Source organism: Lactuca sativa, chromosome 4, assembly GCF_002870075.4.
Source record: "Lactuca sativa cultivar Salinas chromosome 4, Lsat_Salinas_v11, whole genome shotgun sequence".
In the NCBI taxonomy this organism is placed as follows: domain Eukaryota; kingdom Viridiplantae; phylum Streptophyta; class Magnoliopsida; order Asterales; family Asteraceae; genus Lactuca; species Lactuca sativa.
In genome coordinates this window covers 239,691,240-239,706,036 of record NC_056626.2, presented here as the reverse complement: position 1 = coordinate 239,706,036, position 14,797 = coordinate 239,691,240, and the positions used below count along the sequence as shown (strand labels likewise).

The 14,797-nt window shown below is 33.4% G+C and overlaps 1 protein-coding gene across 1 annotated transcript; it reads left to right on the top strand.

Moving 5' to 3' along the window:
- Positions 1-7,154: 7,154 nt before the first annotated feature.
- LOC111912921 (lysine histidine transporter-like 8) lies at positions 7,155-9,488 on the top strand. Its single transcript, XM_023908652.3, has 5 exons — positions 7,155-7,692; positions 7,931-8,064; positions 8,158-8,585; positions 8,664-8,795; positions 8,872-9,488. The coding sequence occupies exons 1-5, from the start codon at positions 7,310-7,312 to the stop codon at positions 9,355-9,357; spliced, it is 1,563 nt and encodes a 520-aa protein (XP_023764420.1). The 5' UTR covers positions 7,155-7,309; the 3' UTR covers positions 9,358-9,488.
- Positions 9,489-14,797: the final 5,309 nt, after the last annotated feature.

The window sequence follows — 14,797 nt, the reverse complement described above, 5'->3', positions numbered from 1 at the left end:
TATCCATCAAGTAAGAATAGAACCATCAAAATATGCTAGTATGTAACACCTGTAGATTCAGGCTAGTCAATTTAGAGACAATAAGCGTCAAAAATGACTTATTGATAGAAGATTATTTAGAATTAATAACCTTAACCAAGTTATAGAATATTTCACAAGGGTTCCACACATATAAAGAACACTGAAATCCAAGTTATAACGAAGAAGTTATGATCTGTCGAAGTTTTACGGAAAAACCGAGACACCGGGAATCGTAAAAAGTGAGTTTGCGATAAAATAATTTTTTTCCATAGTGATATACACGAAAGTCATAGTATACGTTAAACCGAGAGCTTGCATAAAAAGAATGTCCAAATCTGACTTCGTATGACAAAGTTATGATTTTTCTAAGATTTGGCATAACAGTATGCAGCCCGAAATTCGAATTTTAGATCGATCGATTTTTAGCCAACACATCCAAAACAAGAATCAATGATCTCATTAATAGGAGCTTAATGATAAAAAGACAGATTAAAACGAATGTCAAATGAAAAAATATGAATTTTTAATGGATTTTAACTGTCTAAGTCTGTTAAAATATAACTTTAAAAATAATATCAAAATTAGTCGAGAGGAGTCTAAACGAAAGTTGTAGAGTATGTTCCCACCTACGCGTGGATATAAAAAACATAGAAAATAGAGTTCGTATGCAAAAGTTACAGATTTTAGAAGACGTAAGTGGGCTGTTGCGAGGGTACGCCCACGTACATAGCTTTTATGCTTAGGCTCTGAATTGTCCACGTCGCCCCACCCGAAGCTAGCTACCTATCCCTTCTTACACGGAGCATCGTCTCGTATGCAAGGCATAGTGAGTACGCGCAACGTACTCCGAGGAGTATGCCCAACGTAACCAAGGCCAGCCCATCTATAAAGGGGTGTGGGTGATGGTCAAATATTGAAAAGCCCCTACAAGAAAGCGATAATGGGCCAGATCCTCATAAGGTGTACCAGATGCAACAAAAGAGAAACTCGGGGATAGAGGGGATGACATGGGCTTCGACTCAAGTAGGCCGGTATGGGAAACAATAGCTTGTGCATGCTTGGATTGACTAAGAAACAACCCGGACGAAAGACGCTTGGCTTCTAAACCGAGAAAGTAGTTGAGGTGACTAAGATCCTTTATCTTGAATTCAGTGTGAAGCTTGGAGATAAAAGAGAGAATAAAATCGGAGTCGGAGCCCGTGAGGATAAGTTCATCCACATATACAAGTCAGTATAATATACAAGCATCACGTTTAAACACAAACAAAAAGGGATCCGCACGACTGCAAGTGAACCCATTCACCACAAGAAAGTAGCTCAAGTGATGAAACCATGCCCTAGGTGCTTGTTTAAGGCCATACATGGCCTTATTAAGCTTGCAAACATGATTAGGAAGCGATGATCCTCAAACCCGGTTGGTTGCCACATATACACCTATCAGACAAGTGACCATGAAGAAAGGCGAATGGTGATGAGATGCAAGATAGTGTTCATGGATAGAGAGGAATCATTGGAGTCGGCCATGATGATGAATCCAAAAGGTGAGGAAACCCGATGGGTGGGAGAGGAAGAAGAAGGGAAGGGCGGTTTTAGAGGGAGGGAAAAAGAAGGGTTCCCTGTCAAAGGACATGAGAGTTACGTGTTATATATAAGGAAATAAATTACATGTACACCTCTCTAACTAATGAATAAATACATAATAGTACAAAAACTCTATTTGTCTAATAATCACCACATCCCAACTATCAACTCTACTCATATTAGAAGCAACTGATAAACATAAATAATTGAAAAGGAATTTACCAATGTTACATTTTGCTTGATCCGCCATGTGTTGTACCATCATCACCCATACAAAGTAGACTTTTACATATCAGTGGCGGAGCTAGAAATTTTTATATGGGGGTACAAACATTATCAATAAATATTCTATGTAATTATCATATTCGGGACATTAAAAAACATGATATAATCTCTTTAATTGGGGGTACAATAACATAGAATATGTTTACATTTTTTTATACACATAAAACAATTTTTTGGGGGTACTGTAGTACCCCCAACGCCCCATTTGGCTCTGCCACTACTACATATTACGTTTTAAACCTAAAATCTTATAAAAATCCTCTAACACATTCAAAATGTTACTAATCTTTAGTTCGTACCATTTCTAAGACAAACACCACATCATCTACATACAAAAGGTGAGAGATAATAAAATCTTCCCATCTAACACACACCCCATGGCTCAAATAACTATCCATAGCCTCCTTGATCAACATATGAAGCCCCCTCCATGGCAAGTATAAATAAGAAAGGAGAAAGTGGGTCACCCTGCCGCAATACTCTCACCAGTAACTCACTAGTAGGGCTCCCATTTACTAGAACTGAAGCTTAAGAGAACGAGCTATAAGCCTTAATCCACCGCCTCTATATTTCACCGAACCCAAACTTGCTAAGAATACAATCTAGGTACTCAAGCTCAAAGATTCATACGCCTTCTCGAAATCAATTTTAAAGATCAACATCTTTTTCTTCATTTTTTAGCCTAAGATATCACCTCCGAAAGCATTAAAGGACCATCAAGAATTTGTCTCCGTTTGACAAAGGCAGTTTCTTCACCCGAAAAAAAAGTTGATAACATAAGAAAGTCTTATAGCTAATAAATCTTAGCTATAATTTTATAGTAAACCCTGATTAGAGAGATAGGCTGAAAGTCTTTGACAAGAAAGGGATTTTGAATTTTTGGTATCAAAGTAATAAATGAAGCATTACAACCATTCGGGATTACCCCTGTCTGAAAAAACTTGTTGACATAAGCCATAATATCAAGTTTCAAAACATCCCAAATTTTTTTCACAAAATAGAAAGAAAATCCATCCGACGCTAGTGCTTTATCGCTTCCACACATCTACGTTGCATTCTTAACCTCCTCCTCCGTGGGTAAGCTCTCTAAAACCATACACTCCTAACAAGACAACTTCGAAACCGAGGATTATAATCATCTGAAATATTAACATCGATTGGCCTAAAATTTTCTTTTATAATAATTAAAGTACATGTTCTTTACCTCCACCGGGTTTGTATGCCACACACCATCCACCATAACCCCTTGAATCGCCTGCTTTCACCTAGTCTTTTTGAGTATTCCATGAAATAACTTATAGTTTTCATCCTACTCCACATCCAACTTAATTTTAGCTTTCTGAGTAATATCTATGTTTTGCGTTGTTTCAATCTCCTCTAATTGTTTCAAAAGCTTGACACGCTTGAATCGATAGTAATCAGTTGCATCATGAATATCTATACGAGCATCAATGTGATCAATCTCTTTAGTAATATCATCCCTAACATATTTCACTTTTTCTCAAAGCTCTTTACTCTACTTCTTTAAGATCGCCTTTAAATGTTTAAGTTTTTTCTTTAAGAATAATATAGTTCGATTTGGAATTTGGAACAATAGTAGAGGACCAAGCCGAATTCACAACACCTTGAAAACCATCCACCAAACACCATGATTGAAAAAGTGGAATGGGACCGGTCCATAATCATTTTTAACATAATGAAGCAGAACTGCCTCCTTTCGGACACGTCTGCCGCTAGCTGAGGAAAAAGATTAAATGACTCCACTGAAACTAAGAACCTATCCAATTTAGACATTTTGGTTCCTAGTTTATTTATCCAAGTGAATTTACGAACCCCCAATAGAAATTCTATTAACCCCGCATCCTTTATAAATTGATTAAAATTATCGGCTCTGTGAATAGAAAATGAGAAATTTCATCAAATGACCAAAGGGAATGGGTATTTGAACATTTTTGACCCTGAAAATTTGAGTTTTGTAGAATGACCAAGGATCCGTAGAGGGGGCTCTATGGAAGCCTTTTACCTTCTAAGGAATGTGAATAGTAACGAAGAATTGAGGTTATAGGGGAAAAAGACAAAAAAAATGCTTTGTTGCATACTTCCGTAGAGGCGAATCTGCGGAAAGGTGGCTGAAGCTCTTCCCACATGTTCTTCATCAGCATACCTCTGAGGAACTGTTCTTCAACTAACCATGGCAAAAATTGGGATTTCATTATTGTTTCTTATCAGTTAACCTAGGAAATACCCTAAAAAGCATATAACTGATTAAATATAAATCAAATCCCGAGGGTTCCATACAATTTCGAAACTAGGAACCAATGTTTTTTAGGGTTTCATACAATTTCTAAAGGAGGATAATAGCTTATATGAGTTCAATAACCATCGAATAACACATCGTCGTGTAATTCTTACGCTTTCCGAGATCGCTTCACCATCCTCGTGTTCTGCCGTTCGTCGACATCTCTTCTTTGTCTTCTTCCCTTCGTTCCGCAACAAAGCCCCAACCTGCCTTCCAAAAATTCGTCACTTCCACAACCAACAAAGTGAGAACCAGCTTTTTTGGTATGATTTTACAATTTTACCCCTTCCACTTCATTTCTGTAGAACTATTTACTTTCCTCAGAAGGATTTAGCCTTCCGCAGAGCACCTTCTGTGGAAGTGATGGTCATTTACCAAAATCGATTTTTATGGTCAAAATCTTCAAACCCTCAATTCCCTTTGGTTATTTGACGAATTTTCTCTTAAAAAACATTGTACCGAACCTTTGTTTCTTGTCTCAAACTTCACTAAATCTGTAAAACTACAATAAAAACCAATGGGTACTCATAAACCCCCTTCTACTATCCGATAATCTACTCTTTTTTCCTTGATATCTTGAGGCGTCGTACACGAAACACATGATTATGGAGTTATCTTGCGATGTAACAAAATATATAAACTAATATTTTAATGACATTTGAAAAAAAAATTATATATATTAATATTTTAATGACATTTGAAAAATTTTGTTGGTACTAATGATTATTTTTTTCAATTGATATATTTATATGCATCGGTTATATGTGTAAAAGAAATACTAAACACTTTAATTATAAATTTTTTTGAGAAACGTCATCAAATGACCAAAGGGAAGAGCATGTTTCAACATTTTGACCATGAAAATTTGAGTTTTGTAGAATGACCAAGGGATCCGCAGAAGGGGCTATGCGGAAGCCTTTTACCTTCTGAGGAATGTGAATAGTAACGAGGAATTGAGGTGGTAGGGGAAAAACACAAAAAAAAGTTTGTTGCATACTTCCACAGATGGGGTTCTTCGGATAGGTTGTTGAGGCTCTGCATATCTGTTTTTCATCAGCACACCTACGAGAAACTATTCTTCCGCTAACCATAACAAAAATCGAGATAACATTACCGTTTCTTATCAATTAACCTAGGAAACACCCTAAAAAGCATACAATTGATTCAATATAAATAAAATACCGTGGGTTTTATACAATTTCAAAACTAGGAACCAGATTGTTTTAGGGTTTCATACAATTTCTAAAGGAGGATAATAACTTACATGAGTTTCATAATCATCGGATAACACATCAACGTGTAATTCTTGCACTTTTTGGGATCGCCTCACCATCCTCGTGTTCTGCCCTTCGTCGGCATCTCTTCTTCGTCTTCTTCACTATGTTCCGCAACAAAGCCCCAACCTTCCTTCCAAAAATTCGTCAGTTCTACAGCCAACAAATGAGAACCAACTTTTTTTTTTTTTGATAATTTACAATTTTACATCTTCCACCTCATTTTTGCAGAACTATTCACTTTCCTCAGAAGGATTAAGCTTTCCACAAAACACCATCTACGAAAGTGATGGTCATTTACCAAAATCAACTTTTTATGGTCAAAATCTTTAAACTTTCAATTCCGTTTGCTTATTTGACGAATTTTCTCAAAATCGTTTACCTTCAAACTTTATTGATTACCCAAAAAATGTGAAAACCAAAAAAACCTCTAAGTATCAACTAGAAAGGATTCTCCGGTGTTGTCGGGGTCGGAAGGTATTGCTTTGTAATGTAAAGTAGCATGTTGAATTGCATTGAGATAATCTAATAAAGGAAAATAAACAATGTCATCTAATTACATAAGTAAGGAAATCCAAATCATTATTCCTTGCAATAAATGAGGAAAATAAATAATTAGTCTCACAAATTGAACTTTATTGTCATGTTTGGCAGCGGCCGGAAAACCAATTTGGAAAATATAGACTGTTAGTTTTTGTCCGTTAATGTGAGGGTAATTTGGTCTTTTCAGGTAGTAGGGACTGAATTTGTGATCACGAGTAAACCATATGGACCATTTATGTAATTTTGGCGGTGGTGGTGGTGGTGATGGAAGATGGTGAGTGACTTTATGGTATTGAGTGGACATTATTCTAATAAATAAAACATTAATTTAAAACCAAAAAGAAAAATATATATTAATAAAAAAAAATTGGATTATGAGTAAAAGAGTAATTTCGTTTTCCATCGTTGTTCTCAATGTGTTAAATCTGATAACCACAGAGACCAATCGTGTAATTTTGTCTAACAACAACAACAACAACAACAATAATAATAATAATAATAATAATAATAATAATAATAATAATACCAACTAATAAAGTGACAATTAAACGAAAATATAGGAACCTACGATGCCACAAATAATCAACGGAAATAGGGGGACCAAAAAAGACAAAAAAGAAGCAACTTTAAAATGACGAAAATATAGTTGAGGGACCATTTCTATCAAAAAAAATATTAATATGACTAAATACTAATAATATGTAATAAAAGACGAGGATTATAAAAAATTCAAACCAAAATGAAAGAGTTGTTTGTGAACAAAAACATAAAAGTGACAATGTAACATTAATTCAAACAGTTTACTGTTTTACATAACTTTTATATATATATATATATATATATATATATATATATATATATATATATATATATATATATATATATATATATATATAAAATAGAATTTTAACAATTTTTTTTTTGTAAATTTATGAATACATATTAACTTTTTCTCAACCATTCACACCTACACAATAAAAAAGTAGGGACAATAAATCAAATTTCAGTAGTACACATTTGCATTTTGCATACAAAGAGTAACGTGAAGGGTTACACTGTAAAAACTCACTTCTCCTTTTTAAGAAATGACACAAATAGTCAAATCATACACATCATCACAGAGATTCTCATCAGACGACCACTCTCACTTTCACCTCGAGATCCATTTACCAAAAGCATTATCGACGGCCACAATCTCTCTGTCCCAAACTCCCACACCCTCCTATAAGTGATACTTTTCACGTCCAGCTTTCTGTCACACGACATTATTACATTTTCAATTATTTCTTCTCCTTCTGTTGAATCAATGGAAGAGAGAATGGAGACTGAGCTGATATCGATACCGGCGACGCCACGGGCATCCACGCCGGAGATACTCACACCCTCCGGTCAGAGGTCGCCCAGGCCAATGTCAAAGGAAGGTGGGAAGTCGTCGACGGCGTGGACTCCGACGTCGTTTACACCGAGGTTTCTTAGTCCGATTGGTACGCCGATGAAGAGGGTGTTGATAAACATGAAAGGGTATTTGGAGGAAGTGGGTCATCTGACTAAACTAAACCCACAAGATGCATGGCTTCCGATAACCGAATCCCGTAATGGCAACGCTCATTACGCCGCCTTTCATAACCTCAACGCCGGCGTCGGCTTTCAAGCTCTGGTTTTGCCCGTCGCTTTCTCTTTCCTTGGCTGGTAAGTATTTATCAGTTGCTCATAAATATCATAAATTCATAACTCGTATCTAAACATTTAATCAATAGCTTTTATTGTCCCACCTGACACACACACTGTCTTTATGTCTGGCGTCTCTAATCGCAATATATTCCCTCCCAAAACAGATAATAACAAAGCTCCTTTCTAACATAATAAGGGTTTATCCATATCCATAATCCATCAATGGATTTAGAACACATTACATGGGTTTATGCAGGAGTTGGGGAATTGTGTCATTAACTATAGCGTACTTCTGGCAACTCTACACTTTATGGATCTTGGTTCAACTTCATGAAGCAGTTCCAGGAAAGAGATACAACCGATATGTGGAGCTTGCTCAAGCAGCTTTTGGTAACAATATATCACACCCATTTACATTCTTAAATAGTTTAATAAAAAGCTCGACTTTTTCATATTGATCATTGTGTCATGTTTTTGGTTCAGGGGAACGGCTGGGGGTGTGGCTAGCACTATTTCCGACGGTTTACTTGTCCGCCGGAACGGCGACGGCGTTGATTCTTATCGGAGGCGAAACCATGAAACTCTTCTTCGAGCTTGTTTGTGGGCCACTTTGTACTTCAAATCCCTTAACGACAATCGAATGGTATCTTGTTTTCACTTCATTATGCATCGTGTTGTCTCAGCTCCCAAACCTGAACTCCATCGCCGGACTCTCCCTCATCGGAGCGGTGACTGCCATCTTTTACTCAACCATGGTTTGGGTTCTCTCCGTTAGCCAACCACGGCCACCCAACATCTCCTATGACCCTGTCCCCTTGCCTTCGTTCTCAGCTTCCCTGTTTTCTTTCCTTAATGCACTTGGTATCATTGCCTTCGCTTTTAGAGGCCACAATCTAGTCCTCGAGATTCAGGTAATAAGTTTACTATACAGTCGAGATTTTCTCTATGATGTTTATATATTAACATCGCGTTTAATGGTAACATTTTAGTCTACGATGCCATCAACTTTCAAGCATCCAGCTCATGTGCCAATGTGGAAAGGAGCCAAAGCTGCATACTTCTTCATTGCATTGTGTCTGTTCCCTGTGGCTATCGGAGGTTATTGGGCTTATGGAAACCTTGTAAGTTTATAGAATTTGGGTTTATCTACTTTCTCAAAAGAGTAACTATGCTGAAAATGTGTTTTCTTTTCTACAGATGCCATCGGGAGGGATTCTGAATGCACTATTCGTATTCCACAGTCAAGATATTTCAAGAGGGTTGCTTGCAATGACGTTCTTACTAGTCGTCTTCAGCTGCTTAAGTGGGTTTCAGATATACTCGATGCCAGTGTTTGATAGTTTTGAAGCTAGTTACACGAGCCGAACAAACAGGCCATGCTCTGTGTGGGTCCGGTCTGGTTTTAGAGTGGTTTATGGGTTTATTAACTTCTTCATTGGTGTAGCATTGCCCTTCCTTTCCAGTATTGCGGGTTTGTTAGGAGGGTTAACCCTACCGGTGACATTTGCATACCCATGTTTCATGTGGGTTCTTATCAAGAAGCCTGCAAAATATAGCTTCAATTGGTACTTTAATTGGACACTAGGTTGGCTTGGTATAGCATTCAGTTTAGCGTTTTCGATAGGTGGAATATGGAGCATGGTGAATAGCGGACTTAAGCTGAAATTCTTCAAACCAAATTAACACTTAGTGGGCGATTGATTGTGTGCTCATGAACTTTTTAGGAAGCTGTATGTTATTTGTATGATTTGTAATATGCATTTAATGGTATATTATTCCTGATATAGTATATGCAGCTTCAAATCTTTAAGTCATTTTCCTATTTTCCTATAACTTATATATTAGTCGATGTTAGAACCCATTTAGGACCCGTGTTAAAAATCGCATTAATAATGCTATGTTGCAAAATTTAATTGAGATACAATATTAAACCAAGCAAAACTAAATTTGTTACTTGGATAAATGGAGATGTATTAACCGGATAGAATTTCGTCTATATTTGTGTGATGGTTAGTGACTAAAGTAGCCAAAATTGTGGGCTACGTAGCCAGGGTTAGGCTATTCACGGAAATAGTCCACGACAGGTCCATGAGATACAACCCTCGTATTAGTGGGATTTACAAACTAATACCTCCCGAGATTCATATATAGTAAAACCAAAATGTTGTTGCCTTGCGAATCCAAAAATTTTCATTTTCGGCTGAAAGCATATTAACGTTCTCAATATATACATGACAAGTGTACGATATCACTTATATTCCTGGCAACAAGTGATTGTCGACACTTCATAGAGTGAATCTCAAGGCTCATGTCTACATCAGGCTAGAAATACCTAACATATGTGAATTGAGGTAACATGGATACTTTTTGCGTCTTTTTATTCTTTTAGGTTAAAGGGAGTGGTAACATTTTAATATGTCGTCACGTCAGATTTTAGAGTGTCACATCATTTTTAACCATTTAACATCTAATCTTAGTATTTAGTAGAGAGTGGTAACACTCATGACACTCTATTTTGTATTATTTTTTATTTTTTTTCTAATTTAATTAAATCATTTTATTTTAATATACAAACATTTTTTGTTCACAAATATTAAACAAATTTTATTTTTTAAAACCACAAACAATAAATATTTAAGTGCAGGGTCCTTTTGGTAATTTCAGAAACTTGGCTTGTGATAGAGATTAAGATGGGGGTGTGATGTGTAAGTATGAAATTTTTGGAGGTCTTATTCTGTCCAATTCAGATTTTTGTTTCTTCTTCCTCCAGCAAAAATGATTGCAGCGAGACTCCTATTTTCCATTTTCGATCTTCACATCGTGATTCAACAATTAAACTGAGTCAAGAAGGAAGCACTTCGGCCAAACACACTCCACCCAATCAAAATCGTCCAAGGCCTTCTCTCTCTTCTCGTTACTCCACCGGCGAGGCTAGGTTGGCGCTCCCCTTGGCGCATGGCAGGGGGTGGTGTTTGGCGAGGGTGGCGATCGATGGCGAGTCTCTTAGCGATTTCCACTCCTTTTAGCCTTAATACCTACTCGCAATCATATAATTACTTACTTGATATATTGAGAGTGATCTCGTGGTGTCTCTTCCTCAAATTAAGTGCTTGTAATGGTACTTAGTGTCCTGATAATAGTACATCAATGGGAAAAGTCATATATGGAATGGTCGAATCTGTTGCAATATGTGTATGATCATAATAACTTGATCTCTGTTTCATAATTAGCATAGTCTTTTTAGATTACCCATAAGACAAAGAAAAATAACGAATTTAGTTTAATAACACAACAAAAAGGTAAGTTATTTTGAAACTAATTAAGCCCAAAAGTTTATGGGTAAATATCTATTGTTAGTCATTATCTTTTAATTATGGGATAATGATAACTAAGACATCAAGATAAAAGATAATTACCATATCTAAAGGATTAAACCTAAATGGAGGGAACCGGTTTATTAAGGAGCTCCCCTCTTCAAGGCTTGTAATTTTCATTCACCCTCACTCTCCCTCTCATGCTCTTGGTTTCTCCCAGCCCCTCCCCTCTTTTCATTGGGGTTCATGATTGTAGCAAGGTGCAAAGGAAGAATGATTGTTTTCCAAACTACTTGATCATTTGTCTTAATGTACGACGTAAAGGGAGCGATCATGGTTTGGATCATAATCAATGCCAGAAACAAAAAATCAAGTCTACTAATTCACCATAAGGGGTATAATTCGATCTACTCATGTTGTTCTTTTGTCGCTAAAATTCCTTCGTACATGATTCATGTGGAGTATGATGATAAAGTTGATTTTATGCTTCCTTGCTTTGTGCTATATGATCATCATAACCTAACAATGGTATCAAAACCAATATTCCAGGGTTTTAGCACAATATAAATGATTTGGTCATTAAAGGGTTTTTCATGGCCTTTGAATACATACACATAATAAATCAACATTTTGTACCTGATTTTGAAAAACCATAACTAAATATAGAAAAATGTTTTAAGGTAAGGTGGGCTTAGTCAGAAAACTATAAGTGTCTAGTTTCTTTTAGTTTTGAACTTTATTATATGATTTTGTGTTTAAATCAGGCTAACAGGGCAATCTGTCAGAGTTGTCAAGCTGTATTGGACAACATATCGTTGTAGCTTGTAAAAATTCTATAAAATCATTGGAAAATCAAAACACATGAGGTCAAGGGCAAGTGAAAATATAAGAAAACTCTACATTTCATCTTTGAAAATTGAAAGGGTATTCTGGAATTAACTTGACAAAAAAATAGATGCAAATATATTTTTTGTTTTTTTTTTTTTTTTAATTTTTTGACAAAATTTCACAAATGGTCCTCAAACGATTTAGGTTGTATTCAAAATAGTTCTTATAAGACTTTTTTTTTGTATGGATGATCCCTATAGAATTTGAGATAAAGGTCACTTTTATCATTTGTAAAACTTGCCTTAGGACAAAGACCATTTATGAAATTTTAAACAAGTCTATTAAATCTTGGAGTAAATTACATGAATACTTTTCTCTTTGAGATGATCCCTACAGAACAAATATTGCATACAAATGGTCCTTACCGTAGATGTCCGTCAGATTAGTCCGTTAAGTAGAAAGAATTTTAGTTAATACTATTTCTACCATTTTGTGAAACTTGCTTAATGACTATTTATGAAATTTTATATAAGAACTATTTGAAATATTACAATTTTAGTCTCTTATTTGTTTTCTTTTCACGTTATCAGCCATTTTTTCACAACTTTGTTATTATATATTTTTTAAATATATAATAACTTTTTTTGTCTAGATTTTATCTTAAATATTTAAATTACAATACATAATTAAATATTTTCGTTTTCTAGTTTTTATTTAAAAATATTTGAAGCATAAAAATATCATTTTATTACTTCTTAATTTTTGTAAAATGTAATTTTTAAGACTTATCTTCATTATCCTATACCAATATGTTTATTTTTATGAAAAAATATGATGTGTTTTTATAAAAAAAAATAGCTTATTATAAAAATAATAGTGTGTTGCTATTTTATTTTAAAAATATAAGTATGTGGTTTTGAGTTAAAGATAAAAATATATTTCGGTTTTGATTTCATAATATTAGTACAATAAATTTTCTATTAATTTGGTATAAAATTTTGATATTTAATTTTGAAAAATTATTCTAGTTTTTCCAAATTTTTGAATATATTCCTTAATAAGACATAAACTTTTCAACAAAAAAAAAAAAAAAAAAAAAAAAAAAAAAAAGCGTATGTTAGCTAATACTTATATAAAATGAACATAATTAATAAGATATTAAAAGAAATTATATGAAAATAATATGGCATTAATTTCATTAAAATATTTGTTTTCCATTTAAATAAAATGAATTAAACTGAATTAGTGTCGTATTGCTCATAAAATGATCTTAGCATTTGTAGCAGCATAGTTAAGTATTAGCTAATAGACATCTTTTTTTTATTAATTTTTTAGTTTTTTTTTGAAAATTTTATGTCTTATTAAGAAATATATTCAAAATTTGATAAAACCAAATAATTTAAAAAATTAAATATCAAAGTTTTATATCGAAGCAATACAAAATTTATTATACTTAGAGCATCTTCAACTAATTCCCATTATCCATTTCCCCCCATTATTATCCAACTCTCCCCCATTTATTCCCTCATTTTAGGGGATATGAATAGTATTACACCAAATATGGTGTTATACTATTCGTTTCTCTCAAAATAGGGATGAACTTTGCGTTGTCGGTTTTAATCTCTATGTTTATATATTTATACATTTCTAGTTCATTTTTACCTAATATTATAATTTAAATATAATATTTAATACTTATAATATTTTGTTATATATTAAATTATATTAATTAATTATAAAGATAAATTTTGTTTTTTGTTAATCAAATTCATATAAAAATTTAAATACATATTGAAATTTTAAAAAACGATAATGTATTTTACAAAAACTTATAATTAAAAATGTGTGTGTCTAATATTTATACAAATGTGTGTATAATATTTATTTAAAAGTATTTATGTGTAATATTTTTTATAAATGCATGTATAATATTTATTTATAAGTTTATTATAAATGTAATCTTTTGGATTTAATATTAATGCAATGAAAAAATATAGATTATACATTTGTTAACACTAAATTAATAGAGAGGTGTGTTTGGCAATCTATGTAAGTTGGAATAATTGAATATAGTAGGAATATACTTTTTAGGGGTAAAAATGGGGTAAAAAATGGAGTATGGTTGAAGATAAAACACTATTTGTCCTATTTTTTACTCAATTTTTAGGGGGAAAATGGAAATGAGTTGGAGATGGTCTTATATTATGAAATCAAATCCGGAAGATTTTTTTATCTTTAACTCAAAACCACATACTTATATTTTTAAAATAAAATAACAACATACTATTTTTCTATAGAAACATATTTTTTATAATAAAACATCATGTTTTTTTTTTCATAAAATTAAATATATTTGTATAAGATAAATAAAGATAAATATTAAAATTTACATCATATAAATATAAAAAGTAATAAAATAATGTTTTTACGCTTCAAAACATTTTTAGATAAAAAATAGAAACAAAAATATTTAATTATGTATTGTAATTTAAATATTTTAGATAAAAGCTAGACAACAAAAATTATTTATATATTTAAAAAATATATAATAACAAAGTTGTGATAAAAGAGGGTCAAAAATATAAAAACAAAAAAATAAGAGACTAAAATTTTAGTATTTCAAATAGTCATTGTGTAAAATTTTACAAATGATCCTTAAACACGTTTCACAAAATGACAGAAATAGTCATTATCCAAAATTCTTTCAACTTAATTGATCCATCTAACAGACATCCACGGTAAGGACCATTTGTGTTCAAAGTTTGCTCCGTAGAACCATCTTAGGGAAAAAAGTTTCGTAATGACCGTTTCAGGGAAAAACTATAAAGCTAAAGTGTTACACCCCCGACCGCCAGCGGAAACACCGAGGCGCGCGACGTAAACCAATAATCACAGTTATTGAACATACATTGAACAATTCAAATATAATCTTCTATTGTTACCAAAATAGAAATTGCATTGATAAGACCATTGATAAATCG